Raw genomic sequence first — 18,693 nt, 5'->3', positions numbered from 1 at the left:
CAAAAGTAAAAAATGTTACGTGACTCCCCGCCAAGGACTTTTCCCACCATCCTCCTACCAATAGGGATTAGTTTGGGCCCCCTCCAACTCTCCCCCAATGCAACTATCCTGCAATTGCATTAACTCAATGTGTGTGACATTAATGCAGGGGTGGAGAGGCTGGAGGGGAAGTGTTCCCTTTAAATATTTCCTCCCATGAGCAGAATGAATTTTGTGTTGTGCACTACTACTGAATTTATGTGGCTTGTTTGGATGTGCTATTGTGGCACCCAAGTTATTAATAAATATCTACATTTCCACTCTGCTGCCATGTCGCCTCCCTTTGCTCCATCAACTCCCCTGGTGCCTGCTGCCCCCCCAACCCCTCACCCTCCTCTGCTATCCTGACTCCTGCACTTCTCACTGCCCTCAGCCTTCCTGAGACCTGCCCCACCTCCACCAGCCCTTCTCTCCCCCCTGTGCCCACTCCTCAAGTAGCTCCACTCTGATCGTGTGAGCTACCCCTCTTCATCCCCTCATCTAACACCTCCCTCGTCTCTCTCCTCTGGTGCTGGTCCCTCCCTGCAGGTGTCTGCCCTTCTGCTTCACCCCCAGAATCCTCTGGAACCTGCACCTTCCCTTAGCCCTGCACCCTCCTGATTCCTCCCCCTTCCCTCACTGTCCCTGCCCCTACCCCTGTCCCCTTTGCCCTCTTTTTCCCTGATGCCCATCCCCTCACCACCCTCTGCCCCCATTCCTCTCATGCCTCTGTGCCCTCACACATGACTTGCTCCAACCCCACCTTCCTCATGCCTACCCCTTCTGTCAAGCCTTCTCCCAGCACCTCCCCCTCCAATCCCCAGTGCTTTTACCCTCTCCTCTTCCAGCATTACCCTGTCCCTCCTCCCACTGACACCTCCCCTCCTGCCCTTTTCCTCATTGTCTCCACTTCCCCCCTAGCATTTGTGTCTCCTCTACCCTGTCCCTTTGGTGCCCTCCCCTTTCTTCCCCTCTACCCTGTCCCTTTGGTGCCTTTCCCTTTCTTCCCCCCTCCCCTCCCCTCCGTACAAGGCCCTTCCACCTCTTCCCATTTCTTCCTCCTCCATCCTCCCCCACCGTTTCCTCTCCCACCCCTTCCTCTTATTTCTCCCCCCCCCTTCCTTACCTTCAGCTTCTCCCTTACAGCTTGCAGGGCTGGAGTCAGAGGGTATGTCTACACTACCCTCCTAGTTCGAACTAGGAGGGTAATGTATGCATACCGCACTTGCTAATGAAGCCCGGGATTTGAATTTCCCAGGCTTCATTAGCATAAGCGGGGAGCCGCCATTTTTAAATCCCCGCTGCTTCGAACCCCGTGCAGCGCGGCTACACGGGGCTCGAACTAGGTAGTTCGGACTAGGGTGCCTATTACGAAATACTGGTACACCTCGTTTCACGAGGAGTAACGGTAGTTCGGAATAGGAACCTAGTCCGAACTACCTAGTTCGAGCCCCGTGTAGCCGCGCTGCACGGGGTTCGAAGCAGCGGGGATTTAAAAATGGCGGCTCCCCGCTTATGCTAATGAAGCCCGGGAAATTCAAATCCCGGGCTTCATTAGCAAGTGCGGCATGCATACATTACCCCGCTAGTTCGAACTAGCAGGGTAGTGTAGACATACCCAGAGCCAGGCGAAGCTGCAGGTCTGGGGAGGGGCACCTCTGGGGCGCTGTGTGGTGCTACAGGTCCGAGTGCTGCCAGGACACGCGGGGGCGCCCCCAGAGTGCTGCGCGGTGCTGCCAGGCCGGGCGCTGCGCGGTGCTGCCGGGACAGGCGGGGGCACCCCCGGGGTGCTGCGTGGTGCTGTAGAGTGGGGCCAAGGCCGCAAAAATGGCTCGGGCCGCTGTCTGTAGTCGGGCTCCAGCTGCTTTTGTAGGTGGGCCGCTGGGTTTTAAAGTTTCCAGCGTTTCCCCTCTCACATGTTGTGCGGCATTTGAGGACACCGCGCATGCGCTCTCTCTGCCCCACCGTGCCAAGTAGATGGCTGCGGGGAATTTAAAGTGAGGGGTTGTGGCGCTCCGTCACAAGTCCCCCTCTTCCTCCAGCAGCTGCTGGCTGGCCCCAGACATTAGGGTATACCTGGGCACACCCGGCACACTCTGTGCGCACGCCTATGCTGAACAGGCTTTTATCATTTTAAATATGAATCTTCTTAGGAAAAAAATCTCTGTGTAGAATCTGATATTATGCCAATAATTAAGAAACAAACTAAGTACAAAACAGCTATATAATAATTGAAGAATATAAAATGAAAAGACAGTACAGAACTAGAAACATGTAAATCAGAAATCTGATTTAAACTGATCCAAATTTAAAATAGATATTTAAATTTTTAAAACTGATTTTTTTCTTTTAAATCATGATATTTACCACCTTGTGTACAGCTGGGATATAAAGAACATTGTATAAAATAAAGCTTTTTTTAATAACAGAGGTCAATTTTAAAAAAATTATTGAAAAGCATATTAACCGTTAGCATGAGACTGCATGTGCCACATTTTAACCTGGAATTTTATTATCTGAATCTTCAAATGGGCAAGGGACAGTTTAAAAAAAATCATCCCCTGTGGTATAGTATTGCACAGTTAGGTCCAATACAGACGTTTTATGTCTTCTGATCATTTTTGTAGATAGCTTACGAAACTGCATGGACCATTATTAATTTGCATTATAGCCATTCCTACAGCACCCCTAAAAACATATGGGCAGCTCATAACTATGGTTATTAGTGGGCAGAATAATACTTTATTTTGGTGTTAATACAAGAACAGAATCTTCATCTTGGTTTACTTCTAACACCACTTGCAAATGTAAGAGGATGGATATTTTTCAGCCTGTGCATAGGTTATCTCTCTCTCTCTCTCGAGAGAGAGAGAGAGAGAGAAACCATTCATGCGCACCTTTTATGGTCAAAACAAAACTCTTTCCCATGCCCATTTGTGTTTTCTTTGTAAATCTGATGCTCTTTGACCTATCCAAATCCTGATACATGGGTCATCTTTGTGTTCAATTTTAAGTCAGAAGTAGTATAGGCAAGTTATCTTACAAGAAATAAAGTTACTTTACTCTTGCATATGCTAAGTCTTTTTAATGCATATGGGTAAAAATATTTCAATAACTGATGTAAATAAGAGAGCAGTTCTTAAATTATCTGATATTTAAAATGAAGCCACTGCCTATCCTTAAAATAAACATGATTTATAAAATCTATAATTGGTTGTGAGTTGCTTTCATGGTTACTAGTACTCCATATTTTGCACATTGCTTACCTTCAATATGCTGGTTAAAGCATGAGCCAATATTGTTTGACCCACAATGGGAACCTGGTTCAATAAAATTATATATATAATGTATAAGTTATATAACACAGTAATACAACGTGAGTTGGTAGATAATGATACAGATACACTCACTCCCAGAAGTGACACAGAAGTGTCCTCTTTTTTGAAAGTTCAAATATGGTAACCCTAATAAAATGTCAATTTGATGGCTGGCCTTTGCAAGCCCCTCAAATCAGATTCTGTCTGAGAGCAAAGCATCATTAATGTCCATCGGTATACATCTGCAGTTTTTTGCTTGTGATGTGATATTTAGTACATTAAGATCATAAACACTGGTTGTTCTACTTGTTCACACTTTGCTTGTTTTGCTTTGTAATTGTATTTAAACAAGCTCTATTGGTGTGAAGGACAACATAAATTCACCTTTGGTATCATTTACAAATTTGTTCTAACATAGTAAATATATAACATGCCAAATCAAAATTGCAGAGCAGTTTGAAGTGTTGAAAACAGTGGCCAATCAGTGTCATCAGTTTTTTGTGTATCTAAATGTAATATACTCAAGCACTGATAACAGCCAACAACAAAATTAAGATGACTGCTGCTATGGAACAAAATACAGGACTATGTAGCACACATAGTCCTGTATTTTTTTCAGCTACACCAGACTAACACGGCTATATTTCTATCACTATGCTGCTATGGAAGCATTAATTATGAAGATACATAAACTGAATGAAATTGCATTATATTGCTGTTGCTGAAAAATTTACTGCTGTTTTTGAGTGTGTTACATGTAGACATACAATGTTTCCTGTGAAGGGGATTGCCAGTGCTCTGTTGATTTATCTTTACTTGATATCAATTTCAGGATCCATTGATTACAATTATTTTTTCCCTCTTACATTTCTTCCAAATCCTGATTCAGGAATCACTCTCTTGGTTCAGGCCTGCAACCACTTTATGTTTAAAGATTATTCCTATTTTATTAATCCAAATTTCATGCAGTTTTAAGGTCATACTTTCTTATGCATTCTGGTACTCAATTTATAGAAATGCCCCAAATCACTCGCTTTAGAAAAAGAAACAGGCATGTCTCAAGGAGAAGGAATGTTCTAGGTCTCTGAATCTTTGATTATTTTAGTAAAATATTATTTTGGACGGAAGGTGGGATCTACCAATATTAGTTGTGTGTTTAATGGAGTTTAGTTTGAACCTGCTGGTGGTGAAATCTGAGACAAACTTCTCATTGACTTCAGTGAGGGCAGGATCAGGTACTTTGATATTTTTCTCTACAAGAACGTGCTTGTATTCAAAACTGATTCAAGTTCTCTTAAAGAATGCAAAATATTTTAATTATATGTAAAACAAACAAGAAAATAACATAAGCTTATTGATTTGATTGCTATGATGAGTGATTTTACACCCTAGAGACAACAAAAAACACTTTCCTGGTTAAGCCATTCTTTATTTGAAGCCAGTGTTTTGTTTAGCAATTACAGGTTACACATAAAACTTATTTTTCTGAATGCTTTCTGTATTTTTAGTGTGTGCCATGAATAATCTGGACAACATTCTTATAATATTCCTATTAATTTACATTGTTAGGAAGCTGCATTTCCCTGGCTCTTAATAAAACTAAGTATGGAGAAAATATTTATCCCAGAAACAAAAACAACCTTGCAATAAAGAGTATAATCTAGCTCTGCTGCAGTAAAGGAGAGTTTTGCCATTGAGTTCACTGGGGCCAAGATTTCACCACAGCTTGCTGTTACTATTTCATTGTAACATGTTTGTTTTCAGAATCTCTGGGCTGAAATTTAAAGCACATAAAATTCGGGGGAAATCCATGGTATAGTTTGATTAAAATTGTTTTCTTTATTGCAATTTTTTTTACTGTGACTCTTGGGTGATGTTGGACTAGATAGGGTATTAGAGTGAAATGATGAAGATAAGGATTCAGTCATCTTTATCTGCTATATTTGTTACTTTTGGATAACAGTTGAGAAATAGTGCGTTATGGATTTTTATATCAGAATAGCCCAATTTAGTGGGAACAAAGTCTTATTTAAAAAGGCAGCTTTGTTGAGGATTTCAATTACAACATGCTATACTAAATCCAATAACTACTTTAATTACCAAATCTATTTGCAATCCATGTTTTGTTTTAGAACACATAATTTTTCACATTCTCAAAATCTTTCACAAGCAGCTTTGTAGAGAGCATTTGCTTCTTTTAGTTATTGTACATTTCTTACTGTTTTTTTTCCTTTGCATTACTGTTGTAGTGTATCTGAGATACTATTTTGCTTAAAATAGATGTTAGAATCAAAACCAGCTAGACAATAAAGGCAAGATAATAACTGCATGTTCTCATTTATAAACTCATCAAACCCTGCTGAAAGACAATTTTCATCTCTGCATGAAGTTCATTTTTTCTAAATTGTTCTTTCATTGGTACAGTTTCTTTTCCCAGAGCATCCTGCTTCATTATGATTCTGCATTTCATCTTTTTTGAGATATTAAATTTGGAACATCTTAATCTGAGTTCTTGCAGTCCTTACTTTATTAAATTTATATTGAAGACAGTGTGATTTTTTGCCTGAGTAAGAACAGCAAGGTTGGATATTAAAATACTAATCAGAATTAATACTGTTGTATGCCCAAAGTTTGGGCTATTTATTTTATGTATAGCTTTCTACAAATTCTTATGTTTTAAAATTATTTTTTTCAAATTCAATCCTGAAATTTTGTTCACAAAAAATTTGTTGCTAGCAGTCCTGAAGTTATATTAGCAATCATTTAATAGCAAGATTGTCTGTGAATGATAAACAAACAAATGTTAATTTCAAGTTTATAAAAATATAATAACCAGTAAGATAATGTGTTACATTTGGTAGACAGTAATCAAAGAGGTTCTATAAATAACTGTCATTAGTATAGTATGCAGGCATTGAATAGCAATACAAATAGTAACAATTAAAAGACATTCATTTAACTTCTTTACCGCATTTTTAAAAAATGTAAAATGTCTTAGCAGTAACCGTTTAAGTAAAGTACCTAGTTTTCAAATTTAGAAAATATGAAATAAATTGCATAGAAGTACTTAAACCACAAAAATGATAGAGCCCAACAAGATAAACGAGATCAGCCTCAATAATTTCAGCACTTCTGTGCTCTGTGTGTTCTTCCCCCCCGCTGTCCCCTTGTATTCCTTCTGTGGGACTTCTCAAATATACTGTACATGTACACATGTATGGACATTTAAAATAAGGTAATTAAGGTTGCCTGCTTATTGACTTGTTGTGAAAATAGCCCTTTAAAAGTACACTAGTTCTTTTATGGACATATTCAGGGTGAATTTTCTTTTTTGGTTAAGGAGACTTCTGTGTTTGAGTCTCCAAGAGACAGACAACTATATTTCTGACATTCTTTAACTTTATAAAGAAAGTAAAATAGTAGAAGGTTTCTGTTCTTCTTCTGGTATGTGTCTCTTTGGGTGCACCACCATCAGATGTGTATCCACTAGTGTGCTCTCACTCAGAGAGTGAAAGTAGTGTAGGTGGGCCCATGTCAGTGCATAGGAGAGCTGGTTACTTCCAAATGAGAGCAGATAGGGAGATATGGGCCCACCATTACTCATTTTCTTCACAGTCACCTGCAGCCTGAGGGGAGCAATTGCATATCTGCTGTTTTCAGCTTCCCACCTTTTTTATAGAATTTTTTTCATCATTTTCTTGTACTTTATTATTTTATTTCTCCTTTAGTTCTAGTTGTATTTAGTAGGGGAATACCACCCCCCTCTTCTTAGGATCCCTAGTTTCAGTCCTTTAGCACTCTAGATTATGTAGAAGGATCTAGGGTTTAAGACCAGCCAGACCTGACAGGAATTCGAGCTGTCTCTGCTGCCTTGGAGCAACCATCTAAGTGTAAGGCCTGTATGGGTACATCTAAACAGTGGTGCTATTTTGGGATACTTCTGGTATCCTGAAATAGCTATTCCACATCTTGACAGCATGCCCGTTATTTCAAAAAATATTTCGAAATAATGGACGTGCTATTCTGACATCCCTCTAAAACTTAGTTCCATGAGGATTAAGGGACATTTCGGAATAGTGGTTTATTTAGAAATTTGGCACTGTGTAGACATGGAGTTATATTCAGTTATATTGCTGAGGAAAGGAAAGTTGGAAACTTGGTGATAGTTTGCAAAGACTGCAACACATAGTGTAAGTTTAGCACAGGCTAAGCTATTGTATGTTAAAAAGTGACCATATTCATCCTAAAAAAAAGCGATTATCAGTGTTATCTAGCAGATAGAACACTGGACAGGAACTCCAGCGACATGAATTATGTTCCCAGCTCTGTCATTGGCCTTCTGGATGACCTTGGATACATCATTTCACCTCTCTATAGTAAAGTACTTTGAGACCTGTTGATGAAAAGTGATATATTAGTCTAGATATTATTATTTAGGAATGATAATTTCTAGATGTGCCATAAACTCAGGAGTGTTTCTTTTTGTTTCTAAGCAGAGGCAGATATGTAACATCAGATCTTGAGAGTGCCTGTGTCTTTTTTTAGCACTCAACATAAAAAAACTTATCTGACAATAGGCCAGAAAATAAATTTATGAATGAATTTAGTTTGAAGAGTTGTTCATCAGTATGATATTATCTACATGTCCAAAGAGTGTATTTTTTATCCATGTGGTACCTTAGACAAAGGCAAATTTGAGGAAAACTCACTTTAATACCATGAGCCTCTAGCTGCATCGAGTAAAGACGGATCTTTCAGGAGTAGAAAGAGGGTCAGCAATGTGGTTTTGTCATCTGTTGATAGATGTTTGGCTGCGTGCATGTGTATTTTCTGTGTGCTGTACTGAGTCTGGCCAGAAAGCCTGTACAGCAGACTCCAGCTGAACTGCCCAGTAGATCCACAGACTGTTCATAGCAAAGGAACTTGGTCAGATTTGCTGTCAATGAAGCACGGTTCTAATGCCCTGGCTCAGTGGTTACCATTACACTAACACATGTATGCCTGTAGCAATTGTCTAGTGCAGTTAGTAGCAGGACTTTCCATTATCCACCAGGCCAGACAAAGATCCCCTAAGGTGCGTCTTTGTGCACCAATTCAGACAAGTTATGCATCAGCCCTGAAGTATCAGGGTGCCACTCTCTGATGTATTAGGCCACCACCCATTGCCTTGTACATGTAGGTTCAATCAAAACATCTCTATTCATCATGCTGTCATCCTGATCTTATCCTTAAGGATGAGTCAGTGTGTTCCTGTTCTCTGTGGAGAATGTGCTGGTATCGGGGTGTTCTGGAACCACCATTCTGTGTGTGAGCTATGCCTTGCCTAGCCTCTTTTCAGTATATACATTTCTGCAGTTTCAGCCTTGTGCTTACCAAATTCTATGAGAAGGGCATGCCTCTTCCTCACAACCTGATTTTGCATCATATCAGCAAAATTTTGACCACTTTAGCCCAGGCCTCATACCAGGTGTCTGATACATGGCCTTGTGTTTCAGGCCCTCTTCCTACTATGCTGTATTCCATCTTGAGCAACTTTGCTATGGCCTAAAATACTATCTGTTTCATTTTCTCTCTAAGAGCTTTTTTCCAAAAGAAGCATGAAATGTTGTCTTTCTGACCTAATGAGTCATAGCATTCTGTTTAGCTGCAACATGCACATAAATGGAGGAGGTATTATGAGACAGCTTCACAATCATCATTCCAGTCAAATATTTCACTCAGCTTCTTTAAAATGACAGTACTCCTACTCCTTCTGTTAAATGGAAGCATAGCAGAGCCAATACAAAGAGAAGAATAGGAGATTCTAGAAAAGGAGGAATTTTTCCTTCCTTTTTTAACAGGAGGTTGGTAGCATTATTATTTATATACGAAGAAGGATTAGGGACCCATTGTGCTTTCAGAGGAAAGTAGGGTTGCCCGGTGTCCGGTTTTGAACCAGATAGTCCAGTATTTGAGCTTTCTGTTCGGGAAACAAATTGAGAAAATATAAATGAGAAAATATAAACGTCTGGTATTTTCTAAATAAGATGTAATGTAGATTGTGATGTAATGTCAAGTATGTCCAGTATTTTTGTTGAAACCATCTGGTAACCCTAGGAAAGAACACCCTATTTTATATTTGGGCATTTTCTTATATGAAAAAGCACAATGGGTGCAAACGAATAATAACTTCTAAGCAGGGTTAGTAGTGAGAGAAAAAAGGAAAAAATATAAGTATTAATTTACTGTTATATATTATTCATATTGCAATGATGCCTACAGGTCCCAATCAGTGACCAAGGTCCCTTTGTGCAAGGTCCTCTCCAGACAAGCAAAAGGCAGTTCCTGCTCTACAGAATTTCTTATTTATGATCATAACAAGATTAAAACAGCCTGAGGGGAAGGGTTGGGGAACACAGTAAAAATAAAAGCAGACACATTTTGCCTAAATCAGTAGGCTTAATAGTTCTTCTTTGAGTACTTGCTCATGTCCATTCCAGTTAGGTGTGTGCGCGCATCGCGTGCACGGATTCTGGAGCTTTTTCCCTTAGCAGTACCCGTCGGGCAAGCCAGGGAGCCCTCTGGAGTGGCACCAGTATACCGGTGCATAATTACCCCTGCTGGCCCTTCACCCCCTCAATTCCTTCTTACCTCTTGTGACTCTTGTGGAGTACTTGACTACACAGTTCTGTCTATCCCATAGCTTGTACATACAGTTTAAGTAGTTGTAGTTTAGTTAAGTAGTGTAAATAGTTGAAGTTGATGGTTCTTATCTGGGGAGTTTCCCCCCCTTATCTCTCCTCTCCTGGGGAGGGGATGTCGGAACCTCATTGTTTTAAACCCTTTGTGAAGTGCTCTAAGCCCATGTCCTGTAGGGATCTGCACGACTCCTGTCTGACGTGCTTAGGAGAGGGCTATCGCACAGCTCTGCAAGAGCTTCAAACCAAGAATAAAGCAGGAACATGATTCCTGCCTGAAGCTCAATTTAATGGAGTCAGCTCTTCAACCAGCTGCACCGGCAGTGGCACCAGATGTGCGCAACACACTGGCCTCTGTGAGAGAGCCTTCGTCGGAATTAAGGCATATGGCACTGGTGAAGCCTTCTATATCAAGGCACCAGTCACAGTCTCTTGCACCGAGCAGGAAAAGAGATAGGGGAAGGTCCCCTATGAAGCATGGCTATAAAAGTGCACCATGGAGATGGGCACGTGGCCATGGTAGCACACCAAGAGGCTCCCGCACCATGCCAGCATCGGTTGAGCTCAACGCAGAGAGAGTCTGGCACCAGATAGCGTGATTGAAGAGGTCCAGCAGCTGTCGACTCCAGAGATGTTCAGTGCAGCATGTGAGCTCATAGAGCTCACTTCTTCACCAGGACCAGTCACAGTGATCAATGAGGAACACCTGGAGCCAGCTCAGCCACCATCGGTACACAAGGCAGTGCACCAGCGGGCAGCAACACCGATGTATGCACTGATGCCTGTCACAACAGCAGCCCCCTGTACCAACGCATGTACCAGTGCCACTGCCACCACCGGCACCAACCATGTGGGGACCTGGGCACTGACCTCTTTTTTGGCACCATCCCTTACAGTATCAGAGGTTGTGATGATGTTGGCAGCACTGGTGCCGACCTACCCCTGGGTGCTGCCGCTGCAGGGCCCATATCCACACCCAATGCCACCATCGGCGCCCCCATTGGAAAAAATGGCACCGACTCATAGAGGGAAGCCAGCAGCGATGGCCAGACATAGGTTGTCTCATTGTTCTCCGGAACCGTCATCAGCACTGCCCTGGTCAGCATCAGACTATTCATCAGTGTCAGATGCAGACTCCATTTATTCGAGGGTCTCCTCTTACAGATCCAGATCGCTGCACTGTTCCAGATCCCAGCACTGGTGTCTCCACTCCAGCCTGGCCACTCAACAATCTTGGCCACCTCAATGGCAACCACGTCAGCAGTGGCCTTTTTGGACCCCCTGGGCATATCATCAAGCCCTGGGCGCACCTCCTTCCAGACATTCTTCAGTGACCACCCATTCGAGGGGCATCACCTCTGCTACTCCCTGGCCAGGCTACCAGCCTCGGAGGCAGGCCAGTCTTCCTACAAGGAAGCTGGGTGACCACCTGTGGAGGGTGAAGGTGCATGTGTCCAGCCCCCTTCAGCAATTGCCCCACCACAGCAGGCGACAGAGCAGCTTCTCCTAAGGGAGTCCTCATCTTCCTTGCCAGATGTGGCAATGGCCGACCCGGCACCCTCCGTGACTTGGACCCTATGGTGGACATATTGATGGCGGATGCTCCTGCTAGGGTCACACTGCCACTTAATAAAACAGTGTCCAAAATTTCCAAGACCCTGTGGCGCACGCCCCGCCTCTATTATACCCCCTTAAAAGTGAGTAGAGAGGTGCTACTTCATCCTGCAGTCTGGCCATGAACATCTTTACTCCCATCTGCCCCCATGCACCTAAGAGCAGGGAGCTGAAGAACTTACAGCTTATTTGCTGAAAGACCTACGCGATGGGGGGAATTGCAACTCCGAATCTCGAATCAACAAGCAATGCTGAGCAGATCCTGTATAGCACACTGTCTGTAATAGACAAATTCAAGGAATACCTTCCTCAAGATTTGAAGCAGAAGTTTGGGGCCCTACTAGATGAAGGCAGGGTGGTCTCAGACACAGCACTGCAAGTGGCCCCGGACGCTGCAGACTCCGCAGCCCGCACTGTAGCTACCAGGGTAGTTATGAGATGCAGTGCTTGGCTTCAGGTGTCAGGAATCTCACCTGAGGTCCAAAACACCCTACAGGACCTCCCCTTAAAAGGGACCAGCCTGTTCTCTGAGCATACCCATTTGTGACTTCATAGCCTCAAGGGTTCCAGGGCGATATTAAAATCTCTAGGGATCCACACCCCGGTCCCCTAACAAAGGCCTACACCCTAGACCCACCCAGAGACCCTTCCAGCAGTCTTTCAGGCCTGAGCATGGCAGAAGGAGGAGTCAGAATAGCAACAACAATAATAATAATAGCAGGAATAGATGTAGAGGATCTAGGTCTGATTCCGAAAGGGGGTCTGCCTCACCCCCTAACCAGCAAGGGGTCTGCCTCGCCCCCTAACTATCATTTTGAGGATATGCCCAAGGACAGTGTCCCAGTCCCCGAGATAACAGCACCCTTTGGGTACTGGCGATCCCATTTCTGCCTTGCCTGGTCCCAAGTTACCTGAGATTGTTGGGTACTTGGCCTGGTGGAGAGCAGATATGCTATCCCTTTCCTTTCCCACCCACCATCCCACCCCCACCTTGTCCCTCTTCAGGGACCTCTCTCAAGAGCAACTATTAAAGCAGGAGGTATCCTCCCTTCTGCCCCTGGGAATGGTCAAACCTGTCCCAGAGGAGTTCAAGGGGAAAGTGTTTTATTCCTTCTGTTTCCTTATCCCCAAATCCAAGGGAGGCCTTCGTCCCATTTTGGATTTAAGGAACTTCAGCTTGTTCATGAAGAACACAAGGTTCAGGATGGTCACCCTCACTTCCATCAACCCTTGGTACGCTGCCCTTGACTTAAAGGACTCATATTTTCACATATCAATAATTCTGGCCCACAGGAAATTCCTGAGATTCACAGTAGGCCAAGACCACTTTCAGTTCGCAGTCTTCCTGCTTGGCCTTTTCACAGCACCAAGAGTTTTCACTAAATTCATGGTAGCTGTAGTGGCCTTCTTGAGAAGTCACAGGATTCAGGTGTTCCCTTACCTCACTGAGCCCCCTCATACAGTATTCTTTAAGGACAGGATTAGGCCCTGCCCCCACCCTTCATTCTTGCCCAAGGGCGTGTTTCCACATGTCCCAAGACATCTACCTCCCTGTTTTCTTCCTGAAACCTCATGCAACATCTAGAGAGCAGTCCCTGCATTCTCTAGATGTGAGAGCCTTACTTTCTATATTGATAGCACAAGAGAGTTTAGGATGTCACCACAACTCTTTATTTCTATTGCGGAAAGGATGAGGAGTCTCCCGGTGTCAGCCCAGTGTTTGTCCTCATGGATCACCTCCTGTATCAAGGCCTGTTATGACTTTGTGGGACGAACAGCCCTCCACTTACAGCCCACTCTACAAGGGCACAGGCCTCATTGGCGGCATTTGTTGCCCAAGTGCTGATCCTTGAGATCTGCAAGGCAGCCATGTTGTCCTCCCTTCATACCTTTACAATCCATTACACCATTGCACAGCAGGCCAGGAATGATACAGCTGTTGGTAGGGCTGTGTTGCAATCCATTGCAGTTTAGGTTCTGACCCCACCTCCTGTGGTACTGCTAGGGAGTCACCTAACTGGAATGGACATGAGCAAGCACTCAAAGAAAAAAAATGGTTATTTACCTCATAACTGTTGTTCTTCAAGATGGGTTGCTCATATCCTTTCCAAATCCCACCCACCTTCCCTTCATTGGAAGTCTCCTCCAGAACTGAGGAGGCCGAGGACCAGCCAGGGTATGTATGCACCGATATGCTGGCGCCACTCCAGGGGGCTACCTGGCTGCCCGTACTGGTAATGCTAAGGGTAAAAGCTCTGGAACCTGTGCACGTGGTGCGCGCACACACCTAAGTGGAATGCACATGAGCAATACATCTCAAAGAACAACAGTTACAAGGTAAATAACTATTTTTCCCAAGTCTCAGGTTTCTACCTGCCTTATTAACTCTGGAGAGTAGTGTTTTTTGTAAATATATATTTGAGGATCACCGCTAGAACAATGTATTCATTTATTTAAATATAAAATGTGAAATCCTTTTGTAAATAATATACGAGAACAAAAAAATTCAGTCTAGGAATGTAAAATTCCATTTAATAAGTAAACTGGTTAAACATTACGTTTATCTGGTTAACCTCTTAATCCTCTCCCCTCCCACCCACAGCCTGGTACATCATGTCTGGCAGGACTGGCACACAGGGCCAGGCTGGAGCAGACCCCCCTCCCACAAACCTGCATTGGGTGGGTGATACTTACCTGTTAATCGGTTAACTGGTTACATCCCTAATTCAGTCTTAACATATTTTTTGCACAGCGGAGAGCCATAGATAAAGGAAAGCTACATAATTTTTTTTATTTGTTTTGTTTTAGAACGTCAACCGTGCACATCTATGGCTGGTTCAAATGCACTCCTCTCCAATGTAGCTGGTATCAGTAAAGAGCTAGCAGAACTTCAGTACCTCATTCAGTTCCCAGAGGAGGTTGCCAGTATTCTGACTGAACAAGAACAGGATCTCTACCGAAAGGTCTTGCCCATTGACTATCTCTGCTTCTTAACCAGGGATTTGGGTAACGCTGAATGTCAGAGCAAACTTCCATGCATTAAAGCTTCCATATCTGCGACCATTCTTTCCTCCCAAAATGGTGAACACAATGTTATTGAAGATCTTGTGGCAAGATTTAATGAGGTAAGACAAGATATTTTAATTACATCATAAGTGGTTTGATGCAATTTATGGGCCAGTTTTTCTTTTTATCTAAGGGATACCCTAAAATAATTTTAAAAAATGAATGCTGAAATGTTTATAGCTGATCATGGACCAAACAACTTCTATTGAAATTAATTGGAGTTGTGACTGATTTACCCTGTCAGCTTTGAAAATTTTAGCCCAGGCTTTTCTCCCAAATTGGAAATGTCAACAAAAAAAGACAAAATCAAAGATTGCTCTCCTGTGATATGTTTATATTGAAATTTTGGTATATATTCTCAATCAGATTATTACTCTGCTCACAAGCAGAACAGGATTTTTTATGGACAAAGCTTGGAAGGATTATAAACCAGAAGTTTCTGGATTCCACTAACTGCTCACATAATTAAGTGTAATCTGGCCAAAGTTAATCCCTTTGGCTGTGTCCAGACTCAGGGGTTTTTTCGAAAAAAGTAGCCTTTTTTCGAAAAAACTTCACCTGCGTCTAGACTGCAGCCGCGTTCTTTCGAAATTAAATCAAAAGAATGCAGCTTTTCTTTCGACGGTGGTAAACCTAATTCCACGAGGAAGAACGCCTTCTTTCGAAAGTTCTCTTTCGAAAGGAGGTGTTCTTGAAAGCAAACAGGCTTTTTAGAAAGAGAGCATCCAGACTCACTGGGTGCTTTCTTTCGAAAAAGCGGCTTGCTTTTTCGAAATTCCGCGTGCAGTCTAGATGCTCTCTTTCGAAAGAGGCTTGCAGTCTAGACATAGCCCTAGTGTTTCTTGGATCCTATTATACAAGAAGTGTGTGTAACTCTCCTCCCCCCTCCCCTTTCCTCCTTGGGTTACTGAGGAGCAGGCAACATTCACCTATGTGCCTTATGTGCTTGATATTACAGGAGATCCTGAATATTCCAGTGGTAATGTTGGATAGGTGGGGATCCTGTACCCATCTCTCTGTTGCAATCCCTTACTTTCATAGGAACTCAAAATTGGCGGTTCCTCCACCTGGCTGCCTCTCCCCCCATACACTCAGTGGCATGCTGTGGGAACCTCCCAAATAAATCCATTCTAATAATAGTCTGTGGCATGGATCTAATTCCAAAATAGCAATTTTAAATAATATACATCTAATGTACTTAAATTAGAATTAACCCACCTTTATTTAACAATTTAAAGAAATAGGGGTTAGCAGACTAAGATTAAATATCACTCCCAATTTTAAGTCCATTGTGCAGTTGAGTAAAATCTATTAACAAAGTATACATTAATAAATAAACTTATCTAATTGGCACATTTATACTGCCACCATTCATTCTCATCTAAGAGCATACACTCGTCTGGATTTTAGTATCCTAGACCCTTGCATAGAATCATAGAGCTGAAAGAGATCTCAGGAGGTCATCAAGTCCAGCCCCCTGCCTAAAGCAGGACCGATCCCAACTAAATCAACCCAGACAGGCCGTTGTCAAGCCAAGACTTAAAAACCTCTAGGGATGGAGATTCCACCACCTCTCTAGGTAACCCAATCCAGTGCTTCACCACCCTCCCAGTGAAATAGTTTTTCCTAATATCCAACCTAGACCTCCCCCACTGTTACTTGAATAGACACGTTTAAAGATCTGAGGCTGGTCTACAGGTTCTGCATGTCAGTCCAGCCAAGGCTGCAAACTGCACAATCCCTCTGAAATTAGAGCTGGCCGCTCCAAATCTCAGCAGCTCTGGATCCTGAGACGATCACTCTGCCTCTCCTCAGATTCAGTCTCTTTGTTGTGCTCCTTCCCATGCAAACACTTTCCCATACAACAGGCACAGTTACAGTTCCTTCCCTGCAGACACTTCTTAGCTCTAGGAATAGCAAGATCCTCTTGCCTTCAGGGAAAACCGAAAGCCTCTGCAACTCACTGCTCAATCAGAGCCCCAGCAGGCTCTCAGTAGGAGGCTCTAGCTTCCAGAAGCAGCTCCTGGTCTAAACACCCAGGGTATGTCTACACTACAGTGTTATTTCAAAATATCTTATTTCAAAATAGTTATTTCGAAATAGCTTATTTCAAAATAATGTGTCTAGACACAAAATGCATTTCGAAATAGTGTTTTGCTATTTCGAAATAGTGCGTCCACACTGATAGGACACTGAATTCTATTTAAGGCCAGCCAGAACCAGTTCTGGCAAGGCATCAGGTCAGGAGTTACCTTGTGTGGCTGCTGCCTGAGGCTATCTGAGACCTGTGCTTAAAGGGACGCCCCTGGACAGCCGGTTCTAAGGTTTCCCTGCTTGCTTGCCTACCTCGCTGAGAGACAGCAAAGCATTTTTTTCTCTGTGTGCTCTGGTTGCCCTCATTCAGGACACCACAGCACTCGGCACCATGGAGCCGGAGCTTCCCCGGGCACTCTGGTGCTTTTCCTGGATGTGTTGCTGTGATCCTGGCATCACGTTCTGCAGGCAGTAACAGTCTCCCTGGTGTGCCCCACTGGGGGCTTGTGCCTCATTCCTCCCTAACATCCTTCCACTTATCTCTCCCTAACCCCCCTTCCTGCTGTACAATAAAAGACAAGTGTATTCATTACAACAAAGCCTATTTATTGAACAAAACTGGGGTAGAGGGAGAATGAAACTGAGGTGAGACTGGGGAAAGAAGGTGGGAGAGGGGAGGAGGGAGGGTGGGAAAGGGGAGGGCAACTAAAATGATCAGGGGTTTGGAACAGGTCCCAAACTGGGAGGAGGGAGCTGGCAGGGGGAGGCAAGGGGAGGAAGGGCGAGGAGAAGCTTAGGGTTGGGGGTCTCACCGGCCCTACTGTCTCCCAGCACCGCGGGTTCAGGGGCCTCAGTGTCCCTGGGAGTCTGGGGAGGATGGGGAGGAAGAAGCAGGAGGGGGAGAAGGAGGGGGAGGAGGAGCAGTAGCTGGGGAGGCAGCAGGGGCTGGAGCAGCAGTAGGCAGCAAGCTCTGCCCCAGGGTCAATGACCACCTGGGGGGCACGGATCATCCTGCCCCCCAGGATGTGGTCCACAGCATCTAAATAGGGCAAGGGTCTGGGTCTGGGTCTGCCCCTGGTTGGGAGCTGCCCCCTGCGTCCCTGGCATAGGCCTGCAGCAGCTCCTTTATTTTCATGCAAACCTGCTCCTGGGTTCTCATGTGGCCTTTGGTGGGCAGGCTATCAGCCATCCATCTGTAGATGGTTGCGTTCCTCCGTTCAGTGTGGAGATTATGGAGGTTGGAGGCATCCCTCCAAACCTGAATTAGGTCCCTGATCTCCACACTGGACCAAGCAGGCGCCCACCTTTTCCAGACCATGGCAGGCTCCTGGGAGCTGGCAGACTGGTCCTGGGGAGCAGTGGAGGGCTGGCTGGCACTGACTGCCTGGCTCATGCTGGGGCCACTGGATCAGCTGCAGCGACTACTGGCTCTGGTCTGGCAGGCTTGGAGCTGGCACAGGCACTGTGGCCAGGGTCTACCCCTTTAAGGGCTCTGGGGAGAGGGGGAGAGAGAGAGGAGTTTTCTTGCTTGTGCCCAGAGTGGCCACCAGGGTCTGGAGGCCCCCTATTTCGAAATAAGTATCTACACAGCGCTTATTTCGAAATAGCAATTTTGAAATTGGTGCTATTCCTTGTGGAATGAGGTTTACCAATTTCAAAATAAGCCTTCTGCTCTTTTGATTTAATTTTGAAATAGCAGTTTGGCTGTGTAGATACTGGTGAAGTTATTTTGAAATAACAGCTCTTATTTCAAAATAACTTTGCTGTGTAGACATATCCCCATTGACTAATGAGATCCTAAAATTCTGTGAGAGCACAGAAATGGGTGTAGATCATGCCACGTATTTAACTCCAATGCATTGTCTAGTTCCCAGGTAGATATAAACTAACAAATAACTGTATTCTTACAAAATATTTCGATTCTTGGTAGGTCGCAAGATTCAGGTACTTAAAATAGGGAAGTAAAA

The 18,693-nt window shown here is 43.9% G+C and overlaps 1 protein-coding gene across 6 annotated transcripts in view; it reads left to right on the top strand.

Moving 5' to 3' along the window:
• Positions 1 to 18,693, top strand: part of PLCE1 (phospholipase C epsilon 1) — a 379,433-nt gene that overhangs the window by 225,748 nt on the left and 134,992 nt on the right. For all 6 annotated transcript variants that reach the window (XM_089780165.1, XM_089780164.1, XM_089780162.1 and 3 more), the window contains one exon: positions 14,435 to 14,751. In XM_089780165.1, the coding sequence (XP_089636291.1) occupies positions 14,435 to 14,751 (317 nt within the window). The remainder of the gene's footprint in view (positions 1 to 14,434; positions 14,752 to 18,693) is intronic.

Source organism: Pelodiscus sinensis, chromosome 8 (genome assembly GCF_052426305.1).
Source record: "Pelodiscus sinensis isolate ZL-2025 chromosome 8, ASM5242630v1, whole genome shotgun sequence".
Lineage (NCBI taxonomy): Eukaryota > Metazoa > Chordata > Testudines > Trionychidae > Pelodiscus > Pelodiscus sinensis.
Note: the sequence above shows the minus strand (reverse complement) of the source record. Positions and strands in the feature narration are given on the sequence as shown.